The sequence below is a fragment of the Ahaetulla prasina genome, chromosome 2 (genome assembly GCF_028640845.1).
Source record: "Ahaetulla prasina isolate Xishuangbanna chromosome 2, ASM2864084v1, whole genome shotgun sequence".
Classification (NCBI taxonomy): domain Eukaryota; kingdom Metazoa; phylum Chordata; class Lepidosauria; order Squamata; family Colubridae; genus Ahaetulla; species Ahaetulla prasina.
The window spans coordinates 108,940,836-108,954,260 of record NC_080540.1 but is presented as its reverse complement, the minus strand read 5'-3'; the positions used below and the strand labels follow the sequence as shown (position 1 = coordinate 108,954,260).

The 13,425-nt window shown below is 37.9% G+C and overlaps 1 protein-coding gene across 1 annotated transcript in view; it reads right to left on the bottom strand.

Annotated features, from left to right (window-relative positions):
• Positions 1-13,425, bottom strand: part of LCP2 (lymphocyte cytosolic protein 2) — a 52,754-nt gene that overhangs the window by 23,838 nt on the left and 15,491 nt on the right. Inside the window, exons 4-6 of the mRNA XM_058167875.1 lie at positions 6,013-6,078; positions 3,564-3,595; positions 412-449 (exon numbers count right to left, since the gene is read on the bottom strand). Of these exons, the coding sequence (XP_058023858.1) occupies positions 412-449; positions 3,564-3,595; positions 6,013-6,078 (136 nt within the window). The remainder of the gene's footprint in view (positions 1-411; positions 450-3,563; positions 3,596-6,012; positions 6,079-13,425) is intronic.

Below are 13,425 nucleotides of genomic sequence, written 5' to 3'. Positions count from 1 at the left end.
TTGGAATGGCTTACAGAGATTAAAAACAATATTACAATATACATATTGTCACATTTTAATAGAAGCTTCAACCCCAAACTGTTAGCAAAATAGAACAAAGAGTGCAGTAGCAGTCTTGTCATGTTTGCTATAATTCTGTTTCTTTCAAACATATCAATTGCGGTTATTTAAAACCAAGTGCACAATCTATGTCTACCTAGAGCTTTATCAAAATTTACTACAGAGAAACCATCATCATTTTCATAGCTACAGAAATTGGTAAATTTTTCTATTTATGCAGGGTAATCATACTAAATTAATGTGTAAATTAAATCAAATTAATATACATTTTCAGTTAACCGAATTTATTTTTTGCCTGGGTGTTCTTTATAACAAATGCAACTCTTATTTGAAATCCCAAAATATACTTACAAAGGAGGACCAACCATCACCCTCCTCTGGTTTATATTCTGTGGAAAAACAGTAAAAATATGTTTCTTAATACACAGAAGAATATAAACATCAAAGTCTGGAATGCTTTCTCAGTTATCCATTAGTGCATAGTTAGCAGAGCTTGGTAGAGGAACCAGAGCTAATAAAGTAATGTAAACAGTAGTGAAATGCGGCCGGTTCTATCCGGCTCGGGAGAACTGGTAGAGTCAGCGGTGGGAGGCTCCGCCCACATGCCCGGACGTCATCACATTCCGTTGTTGATGCTTGCACATGCACAGAGGTGTCGCACATGAGTGAAGCGAGCACGCACACGCACGCTCCCATTTGCAAACTGGTAGTGAAGTTTAAGTGGATTTTACTGGGGAGAAACAGGCTCAAACTCAACCCCTCCAAGACTGAGTGGCTGTGGATGCCGGCATCCCGGTACAGTCAGCTGCAACCGCGGCTGACTGCTGGGGGCGAGTCATTGGCCCCGATGGAGAGGGTGCGCAATCTGGGTGTTCTCCTGGATGGACGGTTGTCTTTTGAAGAACACTTGGCGACCGTCTCCAGGAGAGCTTTTTACCAGGTTTGCCTGGTCCGCCAGTTGCGCCCCTTTCTAGACTGGGATGCCTTATGCATGGTCACTCACGCCCTCGTCACTTCTCGCCTGGACTACTGCAATGCTCTCTACATGGGGCTCCCCTTGAGGTGCACCCAGAGACTACAGTTGGTTCAGAATGCGGCCGCGCAGGTGATAGAGGGAGCCACTCGTGGCTCCCATATAACACCGATCCTGCGCAGGCTGCACTGGCTACCTGTGGTTTTCCGAGTGCACTTCAAGGTGTTGGTTACCACCTTTAAAGTGCTCCATGGCATAGGACCGGGATATCTTCGGGACCGCCTTCTGTTACCACATGCCTCCCACCGGCCGGTACGCTCCCATAGAGAGGGTCTTCTCAGGGTGTCGTCAGCCAAACAGTGTAGGCTGGCGACCCCCAGGGGGAGAGCCTTCTCTGTGGGCGCACCTACCCTCTGGAACGAGCTTCCCCCAGGACTTCGACAACTTCCTGACCTCCGGACCTTTCACCGCGAGCTGAAGACATATCTATTCTTTCGAGCAGGACTGGCTTAAATAGGGTTTTTAAATATGGATTTTATTGGGGTTTATTTTTTATATTTTGTATGGTATTTTAAATTTAGGCTATTTTGAATAAGTTTTTGAAAATGTGTTTTATTGTAATATATTGTATTGTTTTATTTACCTGTTCACCGCCCTGAGTCCTTCGGGAGAAGGGTGGTATAAAAATTAAATTATTATTATTATTATTATTATTATTATTATTATTATTATTATTATTATTATTATTATTATTATTATTATTATTATTATTATTATTATTATTATTCCTGCATGTATATATTATCTGATGGTCTCTGCTGTGATGCATAGGAGATGGGGCGCGTGGGGACCACACACATATGTGGGGGGGGGATGGTGCATGTGGGTGGGGCCGCGCGCACATGCAGGGCGACAGGGTGCATGCACGGGGCCACACATGCATTGCATATGGGTGCGCTTTGGGTACTCGGTCTGGAAAAGGTTAACCCTCACTGTGATACGTCATGCTAATCCCTCCACAATGTTATTTGTCTGTCTCAGTTAAATATTTGAATATTTGAATGTATTCCACTGAAAATGATAGAGTGTGAAATTTCAAGAGCCCTGTTTTGACATTTCATGTATCAGATTATGGCCATTTTCTCCATCAATGACTTACAGCATCTTTTGGTTTCACCTTGTCATTGTTAAGTCAGTGTTAACAATGTTAAGGTTGCCCTATTATATCAGCACAATCATGGTTAGATAATACTGAAAATGTTTTAAGTCACTAGCGGAGATCCTGCTTATATTGTATTGTGGATATTGAGTGATGAAAATGTATATCCGAATTATTCTTAACTGAAGCAGATATATGAGCAAAAAGAGGATCATAAGAAATGATGAAATAATATAGCCTCAGTTAATTTTTTAAAAGAAAACAATTTCACAATTCATACAGCAGGAAGTACATAAATAAGTAGTAGTTATTTACTAGGATGGCAAAAATCTTTGAGACAGTCAGTAGCTCCTGTTTTGATTTAATTCTGTTAGCACAATTATCTACTGGTATGATTTATCAGTTCAAGAATGAGTATTATATTTATGTGTTTCCTACTTAATTATGAAATAAGTTGCAAAGCATAACAGATTTTATACACCTTGATGCTTTTGTTGTATTATATTCAAACTTTATGTTCTTACTGATATAGTTAAACATAACTTACAATTGTCTCATTGGGTTAGAAGGAGGGATTTTAGAGCAAAATCATGTGGTGAAGAGAGAAAGTTGACACTGAAGTGAAAACAGTGCCTATGATTAATCAGTATCGAAACAATATATGATACTAAGCCTCTTAGGTAGTTTTGTTTTGATTCCGGGTAACCATAATTTCAAAAGATCCAATAACAAATGCAGCACTATGTTGTGAGTTCCACCCCTTCTGAATGTGTACCGTGGCATCACACCCAAGTATGAAAGGGGTGGAGTTTGCATTGCAACAATGCAATGCTGTTTTCATCTTTTTTAAACAAAAGCCTTCAATCCTGGGCCTGCCAATCAAAAATGAATGGAAGAGAGAGATAAATCCGAACCATGAGCAAGGTGCAAGTTTTGTAAACAGTCCTGCTTTATCTGTTCAATTTAAATGGCCTTGGTGGAAACCCAAACTATGAGTGGGTTTTACAGCTGCAAAACAGGAATCCAGTTCTTTCTTTTAGTATCGCATCAAAGAACAAGCAGAAAAAATGTTTCTCCACTTGTGGTAAATTTTATTTAACCCTCTGCTCTTCAACTTCCATTGTTTTAAAAGCCATTATTATGTATCAAACTGTTGGCTCCAAAGTAAATTGATTTCATTTATTTCTCTTGGAAATCATTTAAATTAAACATATTTAACATTTTGCATTGAGTTTTGTAACATTGAAGTATAACCAACATAACCTAAAGCCATATCATCCAGTAGGAATATTAAAAAAAACCAAAAAACTGGCTACCAGCATGAATTCTGAATATTGGTGCACAGTGAATAGGCATAACAAATATTTTTACCTGTATGTTCAGGAGATTTCTGCATCTGCGTTCTGTAAAATTAGAAGAGGAAATAAACAAATTGATGTTTTAGGTGATGACAATGATAAGAAGGTTGGGTTATGGGTGGTAGAATCTCCAGCTAAACTGGAGGGATGTGTTTAAGAGTGGGCATTCCTGAAGCCTTGTCTGGACATTCCCAAGGGAATGCACTCAATCTGGTGAAATTCTTGTAACATATTTGCCTAACAATAAAGTTTCTGCTTGAGACAATTCATGAGCAGTTCTATTTGCTTGCGCCTGATAGGTTAATTCAAGTGTCCTGATTGCTCTGGCTTACTATTTGTGGAGGACCTGAATATGTGACATTGTCCCCAATCCAGCCCTGGCCAAAAGGCAGTTCCATCTCTTTTTCCTTGCATCAAAAAATGGCAGCTTTTCCAGTACAACCCATTCTAAACATTCCTAGATAGTGTGTGCCTTTGCAGATACACCCTCTCACATCCAGTCAGCTGTACAAGTTTTGCTATGTGCAGATATATTGTTCAGATATTTGTGCAGTTTCTGCCTCTTCTCAGACCAAGTATTCAGATTCTTTAAAAAAAAAACATTCTCACAAGCTGAGCTTTCTTTAAAGAAGCTTTTTTTTTGGCTGCCTTCTTAGTGCAAACCATTGGAGTCAGCTGTGAAGCTAATGAGACTAAAAGCCCGAGGCACTGAAATTAATGACGCTTATTTCAAGAAATGTGCTCAACACTAGAGTCAGAATGGAGTTGCTGCAAATGGAGGGCCATATTATTTTTGCTTTAAGTCCTTTGCCCTTGAAAGAAGATCTGCTAATTAGCAATAAAATATACGACATGACACCACTAGATTGTGAAACTCCCTAACACTTCATTTCACTCCTTGGGTGCTGTTTGCAGAGGCCAAAACTACTCAGAAGCATTCTGAGTGTTGCATTACATTTTGCAAAGAAGCACATGTCATTGACTTTCAATGCCTACTTCCTGCCTCAGTTGGAAAAAAAATCTGAGCTCTTGTTGTAAAAGAAATTCACAGATGAAAATAGTTCATAAGCGACCCTTGTCAACTACAACTACATAACATCAGTGTCAGACATGTCCCAGTCAGATCCCTTAAGAAAGAAAGACCCTCAACTCCATTTGCTTGAAGTGATAGGTTCTTTTACTAAAGGTTGCTGGCTGCAGTAAAATCAGGCTAGAACTAAGGTTCCGATGCAAAAGATTATATATTCCATCTCCATCCCCAACCCAGGCCTTCCTCTTTGACCTGTTTGGCCAATGGAGAGGCATATATGTGTTGTGAGAATCACTTGAATGTTTGGAGCAATCCACATTTCATTCCCAGGTTGCTCAGGTGTCATGGCCTTGAAGACTGGCACAAACTGGTTCTGTGCATCTCTGGTCTTTTCCATAATGTCAGTCCCCCCTCCCTATTTTCCACCATTTCCCCATACAGGTTCATTGCCCATTGGTCCCCCTCCCCACCTAGCTTTTGATGGCAGGATACCGGCAAGGCATCAGGCCAAAAATAGTAGAACTGACAATTAGATTGGAAAGGAAGGTTGTCCACAGTGAAGAGGAAGAAGGTATCAAGTTTCTGTTTTAGGAACTGGGTTTGGAATCTGCTGGTGAAAATATTAAAGCCATTCAGAGGCGCTTTTAGATTAACTAATTCAGTGCGTTAACCAAGAATGAAACTCCTGGTAATTTCTCCCTATAAGCAGCTGAATTGGGTGAATAAACCCAGCATCTATTCAAGAGAAGGTGAGTGCCAAGTCGTACACTCATTAACGAAATAGTTTCTGCTGGTGTTTAATTTTTTTCTATTCAAAAAGTTTTTATTAGTCAAAAAAGGTTTATACAAATACATATCAGGTATGGTAAATTTTCATTTTTCTTATCTAAAATAAGAATTTTACTCAAATTTTTTAACACATACAACAGCCATAAGGCAAGCAGGTGACACGAAGTAGCAAAGTTTGCAAATTTTAAATACGTAATAAAGAAGAGTCAAGAATAAACAGAATATCGTACAAAAGAGAATAAGGAAAACCAACACAATCCCAAATATCTTTATCACTTCCTAGTTTTGGATCTCAGAACTCTGGGTTCAGCCTGACCCAACTCCAGGGCCGCAACAGCGGCAGCCGCTTCAGCCCCATGATCTCTGCTGGTGTTTAATGTGTTATGTTGCAATATGTTAATGCCACTCATATTAAGTTTTAAAATTCAATCTCTTGATCCATGCTCAATGATTTGGGCTGAACTAAGTTTGCTTTTGCTATTCCTTCCTAGGATGCGGTTTGGCAATTAATACTGTATCAAGCAAACACAGCTGAAAGAGGTTCCATTCATTCTAACAACTGGATTTGCATCCTCTCCTGCCCTCTAATGGCAGCAAGTAACTGGAAGATTGTTACAACAGAAATATATTAAACTTTTCCTACCTTTTTGGAAAGATGCTTCTTTTTTCTTCATGTCGGTTTATTTCCTGACTTAATTTACTTAGAATACTGAGATGAGAAAAGAAACAAGGAGCTATTAATAAAACAATCATTATATTAAACTGTATATTAAACTGTATATTAAACAAAGAATGTTCTTTCTGCGCCAACTCAGTAAGCTCAAACTGCCCAAGGAGCTGCTGATCCAATTCTACAGAGGAATTATTGAGTCTGTCATTTGCACCTCTATAACTCTCTGGTTCGGTTCTGCAACCCAACAAGAAAAACACAGACTTCAGAGGATAATTAGAACTGCAGAAAAAATAATTGCTACCAACTTGCCTTCCATTGAGGACCTGTATACTGCACGAATCAAGAAGAGGGCCGTGAAAATATTTGCAGATCCCTCGCATCCTGGACATAAACTGTTTCAACTCCTACCCTCAAAACGACGCTATAGAGCACTGCACACCAGAACAACTAGACACAAGAACAGTTTTTTCCCGAAGGCCATCACTCTGCTAAACAAATAATTCCCTCAACACTGTCAGACTATTTACTGAATCTGCACTACTATTAATCGTTTCATAGTTCCCATCACCAATCTCTTTCCACTTATGACTGTATGACTATAACTTGTTGCTGGCAATCCTTATGATTTACATTGATATATTGATCATCAATTGTGTTGTAAATGTTGTACCTTGATGAACGTATCTTTTCTTTTATGTACACTGAGAGCATATGCACCAAGTCAAATTCCTTGTGTGTCCAATCACACTTGGCCAATAAAAATTCTATTCTATTCTATTCTATAATATGCTCAATTTGGTTTAACATAGTATATCCAGTATCTCGCTCAACATCAGCTGGATTTATTCCATTAATTTTTTAAAAATACAATATTGAACAGAAAGATTACATGAGTAATCTTTACTCAAAGCAGGCTGAGGAATTCTGGGAGTTGAAGTCCACAAGTCTTAAAGTTGCCAAGGTTGGAGACCCCTGCTATAAAGTATGGCAAGCTTAAGGCTTTAATGCAATAAGAAAGAAAGAAAATAGACAAAAGTAAATAATAAACACATAAAAGTTCCATGTAATCATAGAACTTTTAGTGGTATGTATGAAGCAAGACATATTTTGTTGAGGTACAAAATAATTTATTGATATTACTAGAGGCAAAAACAGGCTTCACAAGAGAGGAGGTTACAGACTTTCATAACATAACATAATAATAGAGTTTGAAGGGACCTTGGAGATCTTCTAGTCCAATCCCCTGCCCAGGCAGGAAACTACACCATTTCCAACATTTTCTTAAAAATTTCTTTGAAGATTAATGTAAATTAAAATATAGGTGCTCTTTGCTTAGCAACTGCCTTATTCAGTGACCATTCCAAGTTATGATGTTGCTGAAAAAATGGAATTCTTTATTGGCCAAGTGTGATTGGACACACAAGGAATTTATCTTGGTGCATATGCTCTTGGAGTTCATAACAGAAAAGATAGATTCATCAAGAATCATAAGGCACAACACTTAATGATAGTCATAGAGAAACAGTCACTATAAATCTTAAGGATACCAGCAACAAGGTTACAGTCATACAGTCATAAGTGGGAAGAGACTTTAATTAACTTTACCACCAATGCCCACATTCATGACCTTTGCAGCCTACTTCAATCCTATAATTGCCTTTAGTCTTTGTCAGACTCTGTTTTCTTTTTTCCCATTTGCAGAGAAAACAGATGAGGAGGAGAGGAAGGGGTTACAAGACAGTAACAGGCACACATATACATCAAAAGCAATGTGGTGGCGCATGTGATTATATATAATAGCCAGGTATTTCATAATATATCACATGCCTAATGAGGTCAGTGAGTCTATTAGGATATAGACTCACTGACCTCACTAGGCATGTGATATATTATTATTAGGCATATTAGGCATATGATATATTCACTGAAATGAACCAGCAAACATGTGGAAAACTCTTAAAAATATCACCGGCTATGGCAAACCTTTTTCCCAGGCTGAAGGTAATCAACATCTGGCAGATGACCTGAATATGTTTTACTGCAGGTTTGAAAGGAAACTACAGCCACCTATCTTCACAACCCCCATCTCAGACACACCAACAACAACAGCCAAGCCTCCTACAACTGACCCCATCCCATTGGGTTCACAACCCCTAGTGATCACAGAAAAAGAATTGCATGACCTGTTTCACAGACAAAAGCCAGGAAAAGCTCCAGGCCCAGACAAGATAACTCCTTCTTGTTTAAAAGTCTGTGCTGGCCAATTGGCCCCCGTCTTCACTCATATCTTGAATAAATCACTAGAGACGTGCTATGTTCCTTCTTGCTTTAAATGCTCTACCATCATCCCAGTGCCGAAGAAGCCCACCATCAAGGAACTGAATGACTACAGACCAGTTGCTTTAATATCTGTAGTCATGAAAACCTTTGAAAGGCTAGTACTTTCCTACTTGAAAACCAATACGGATCCGCTGTTAGACCCCTTGCAATTTGCATACTGAGCAAATAGATCAACAGATGATGCTGTTAATATAGCTCTACACTACATCCTACAACATCTTGAATCTCCAAACACCTATGCAAGAGTCCTCTTGGTAGACTTTAGTTCAGCATTCAATACCATCATTCCAGACACTCTTCTAGCTAAGCTAAACCAGCTACAGTTACCTGAACAGATTTGTAAGTGGATCACAAGCTTCCTAACAAACAGGAAGCAGCAGGTGAAGCTAAGCAAGATCACATCAGATACCTGTACAATTAGCACAGGGGCCCCCCAAGGCTGTGTGCTCTCCCAACTTCTCTTCTCTCTGTATACCAATGACTGCATCTCCAACGATCCATCTGTTAAACTACTGAAGTTCGCAGATGACACAACAGTGATTGGTCTCATTTGAGACAATGACGAATCTGCATATAGATGCGAGGTCGAACGACTAACCTTGTGGCGCGACTGAAACAATCTGGAACTGAACACACTCAAAACCGTAGAAATGGTGGTAGACTTTAGGAGAAACACTTCCATACTTCCACCTCTCACAATACTAGACAACACAGTATTAATAGTAGAAACTTTCAAATTTCTAGCTTCTATCATAACGCAAGATCTAAAATGGACAGCTAACATCAAAAACATCATCAAAAAAAGACAACAAAGAATGCTCTTTCTGCGCCAACTCAGAAAGCTCAAACTGCCCAAGGAGCTGCTGATCCAGTTCTACAGAGGAATTATTGAGTCTGTCATTTGCACCTCTATAACTGTCTGGTTTGGTTTCACAACCCAACAAGAAAGACACAGACTTCAGAGGATAATTAGAACTGCAGAAAAAAAATTGCTACCAACCTGCCTTCCATTGAGGACCTGTATACTGCACGAATCAAGAAGAGGGCCGTGAAAATATTTGCAGATCCTTCACATCCTGGACATAAACTGTTTCAAAACGACACTATAGAGCACTGCACACCAGAACAACTAGACACAAGAACAGTTTTTTCCCGAAGGCCATCACTGCTAAATAAAAATTCCCTAAATAAAAAAATTTAGTCAAACTATTGACTAAATCTGCACTACTATTAATCTTCTCATCGTTCCCACCACCCATCTCCTTCCACTTATGACTGTATGATTGTAACTTTGTTGGTGGTAATCCTTATGATTTATATTGATATTGATTGTTCCTGATTGCTTATTTGTACCCCATGATTATCATTAAGTGTTGTATCATTAAGTGTTAAAGTGTACCCTATGACCATCATTTGTGTTGTAAATGTTGTTCCTTGATGAAGGTATCTTTTCTTTTGTGTACATTGAGAGCATATGCACCAAGACAAATTCCTTGTGTGTCCAATCACACTTGGCCAATAAATTCTATTCTATTCTATTCTATTCTATTCTATTCTATTCTATTCTATTCTATTCTATTCTATTCTATTCTATTCTAATTATGATATAATAGGGTAAGACCACAAGGAGTTCTGAAGGAACTAAGAGGCAGAGTCCTTTTCTCGGCATATTAGCATATCTTGGCCTTCTAAATTTTTATTTATTTATTTATTTATTTATTTATTTATTTATTTATTTATTTATTTATTTATTTATTAAACTTCTATACCGCACCATCTCTCGCAGGACTCAGGGCAGTTCACAGCCATATTAAAATACAACAATATAATAAATAACAATATAAAAACAAATTAAAACCAAATATTTTAATGGCCAAATCACTAAAACGGTAGAAACTGATTTAAAACCCATTTAAAATTTCATTAAAATATTTCTTAGGCTAGTCCAGCTCGCTGAAATAATAAAGTCTTCAGTTCACGTCTGAAGGCCCGGAGGTCGGGGAGTTGTCGTAACCCCGGAGGAAGCTCGTTCCACAGGGCCGGTGCTGCCACAGAGAAGGCCCTTCCCCTGGGGGTCACCAACCTGCATTGTTTGGTCGATGGCACCCTGAGGAGGCCCGCTCTGTGGGAACGCACAGGTCGTTGGGAGGCAATCGGCGGCAGAAGGCGGTCTCGTATTTAGTTTAACAACTAAATGAACATAACTTAGATTTATATACCGCTTCACAGTGCTTTACAGCCCACTCTAAGCAGTTTACAGGGTCAACATATTGCCCCTCACAATCTGGGTCCTCATTTTACCCACCTCGGAAGGATGGAAGGCTGAGTCAACCTTGAGCCGGTGAGAATATAAAAAAGGTTTGTAACCAAGAGATTAATGCTTAATACTAAGGTCTTCACTCTGTGTGTGTGTGTGTGTGTGTGTGTAACATGCAGTGAGAATCTATATTTTTATGCCCCTACAGAAAAGTAGGTAAATTTTCATTTGTTGGTTCCCCCTTCTTTATACTACAATAAATATTCAATATTTACAAACATTTAGACTCCCTTAGAAAGCTTATTGTATGTGTTTACATTTGCTCCATAATATAGTGCATGTATGAAATCCATTATTGCCTGAATTTGGTTAAACGTCTGTTACGGATCTTTGTGGTTTAGTTGTGCCATTGTTGCATATTCTTCTAGTTTAAGTTCCCAGATAAAATATCTGTTGTATTCAACAAAAATATCTTCAGTATTCAACAAAGTTCATTCTCACGGTTGTAAAGATATATCTCAATATATTAGATATTAAATTTGAAATGAAATCATATTTTAACTAGATACTCCAGAATGCATTAACAAGGAACATCATATTTACTGAGACAACAATTTTAGTTTTCTTGGAATTTGTTTTTGGATTTTGACTTTTTGACTCCATGTAGACATATTTGTGCTTTTGCTTTCCTTGGGAAGATATTTGAATTAGAGGTTTTTAACTGCCACTACCCAACAATATCCTGCAAAATCTAGCCTCATAAATGTATGTGGATCATATTTAATGCAATAATTTTCCGAAGGGCTCACTGTTGATTTTTCTTTGAGAAATTAACCAGGTTCCTGCAGAGGATTGCAAACTACTGTTTATGTTTGGATATGATCTTGGCTCGTAAAGAGAGTAACAAGCAAGGATCTACAGTTGGAATTAGATGGTAAACTTTCAATCTCCAGTAAATTAAACGGTGTCAAATAAAAAGAGGCAGAGGCAGCGGCAGTTTAAAGGTCAACCTTCTCACTAACTCTTACATTATATGTACTGTATATGTGAAACTGAGCTTTTAGAAGTTTCTTTTCCTGTCCATTAAAGTAATTACTATTTCAAAAACCACTGTCACCTTTAAGAAAAAAAGCTCTCCGATTTTGGTTTAATTTTATTTTTGCATAGGAAGGTTAGTCAAAATGCATGCATTAAGTAATCTTTTAAATTAAATAAAAAAATATTTTTATAAAGAAGGAACTGGTAAGACCAAATTTCTCTTTCAGTGTTTTCTTTTCCTTTTAGCTTGTTGATGGTTTATAAAGTGGTCATAAATGCAGAACTATACATCTATGCGTGCGGTGTAATTATATCATGAAGGGTCAAGAGATTGTTGTTTATAACCTTAGCGTGAACTCTCAAGCTTCCTCTTTCTGTTTCGTATTCAAGCTGGACAGTGATTAATGTGTGTGTGTATGTGTGTGTGTGTGTGTGTGTGTGTGTGTGTATAATGTATATTTATATGTATGGGTGTATTTATGTGTGTGTGTGTGTGTGTGTAGAGCCTGTGTATATGTGTGTTATGTACGTGTACACGTTTGGGAGTATGCAAGAGAATTTCATTTTCAATGTGTGTCAGTGTGCCCACAGAAAAAAAAATGACAATAAAGTTAATCTATATAGTTCAGTTTTTACCACTGCAGCATATTTCACACTTAAAAAAAACCTTTAATGCTTAAGAGATGTACATGAAGAATGAAAAACTTCTTACCCTTGTAAGTGTAGTTCAGTGCCACTTCCCTCTTTAAGTTTCTTTTGAGGTTAGACTGCAGAAAATAGACTTGTCCAGATTCATGTAGAAATAGCTCGAGTCGACGGATTTGAATCTGGACTAATTTTTCTTAGGACAAGTGTTTGCATTTAGCAACTTAATTATTGTCTTAAACTGAGTTTTATTGGAGATCCTTTAGCTTATTGATTTTGCAACCTGAAAGATACATGTTCCTGTAGCTTTTTAAGCTAATTTTTGCTAGCAAACTAGATTCAGATCTTCAAAAAAAGAAATCAAGCAACTTCTGCAAAACTTGATAAATTGGGGGTTCATAAACTATTCACCCTGTCAAAGTACTCATATGACTATATGGATTTAAACCATCACAGAGCTTCATCCCAAGACTGTATTAATGCTCTACCCTTGACAATACCACAGAAAAAAATACAACATTCTCCTGCCAGAACTTCATTTGAACTTCAAGACATTGGCTCTCTAACTCACATATCACTTCATTGCTCTCTTTCATTCCGTATGGTTTGATCAAAGGGTCCATCATATGTTGTATGTACACTAAGATCATTATCTATCTATCCATTTATCTCCATTAGATTAGACAAAAGTCTTATCATGGATTAAAACAGTATTGGAAAAAAATAGTAAGGCACATTTGCAGAACATCCTCAGCAGCAGATTGACACAACTGCATTGAAGCTTAGATGACTAACAGAAGAAAACAGTCCTGTCACTTACTCTCTTCAACCCAATCAATGTTACCATGTGTATTCAGAATTCAAAATCAAGTCATCTAAAGGATTGCATAATTCAGTCTTGGTGAGTAAACACAGTTGCCTGTACCATACACCCAACATTATGTTTCAATCATATAAGTCAACAAAAAGAATTTAACATCCAAGAATTCAAATCATTTTAGGCTGATACCACATATCACATATAACAACAACACAACCAACTCTAGAATTTTCAGGAGGGGAAGAAGCAATCCTGTTCAAAATGCAGAGAAAAAAAAGCATTA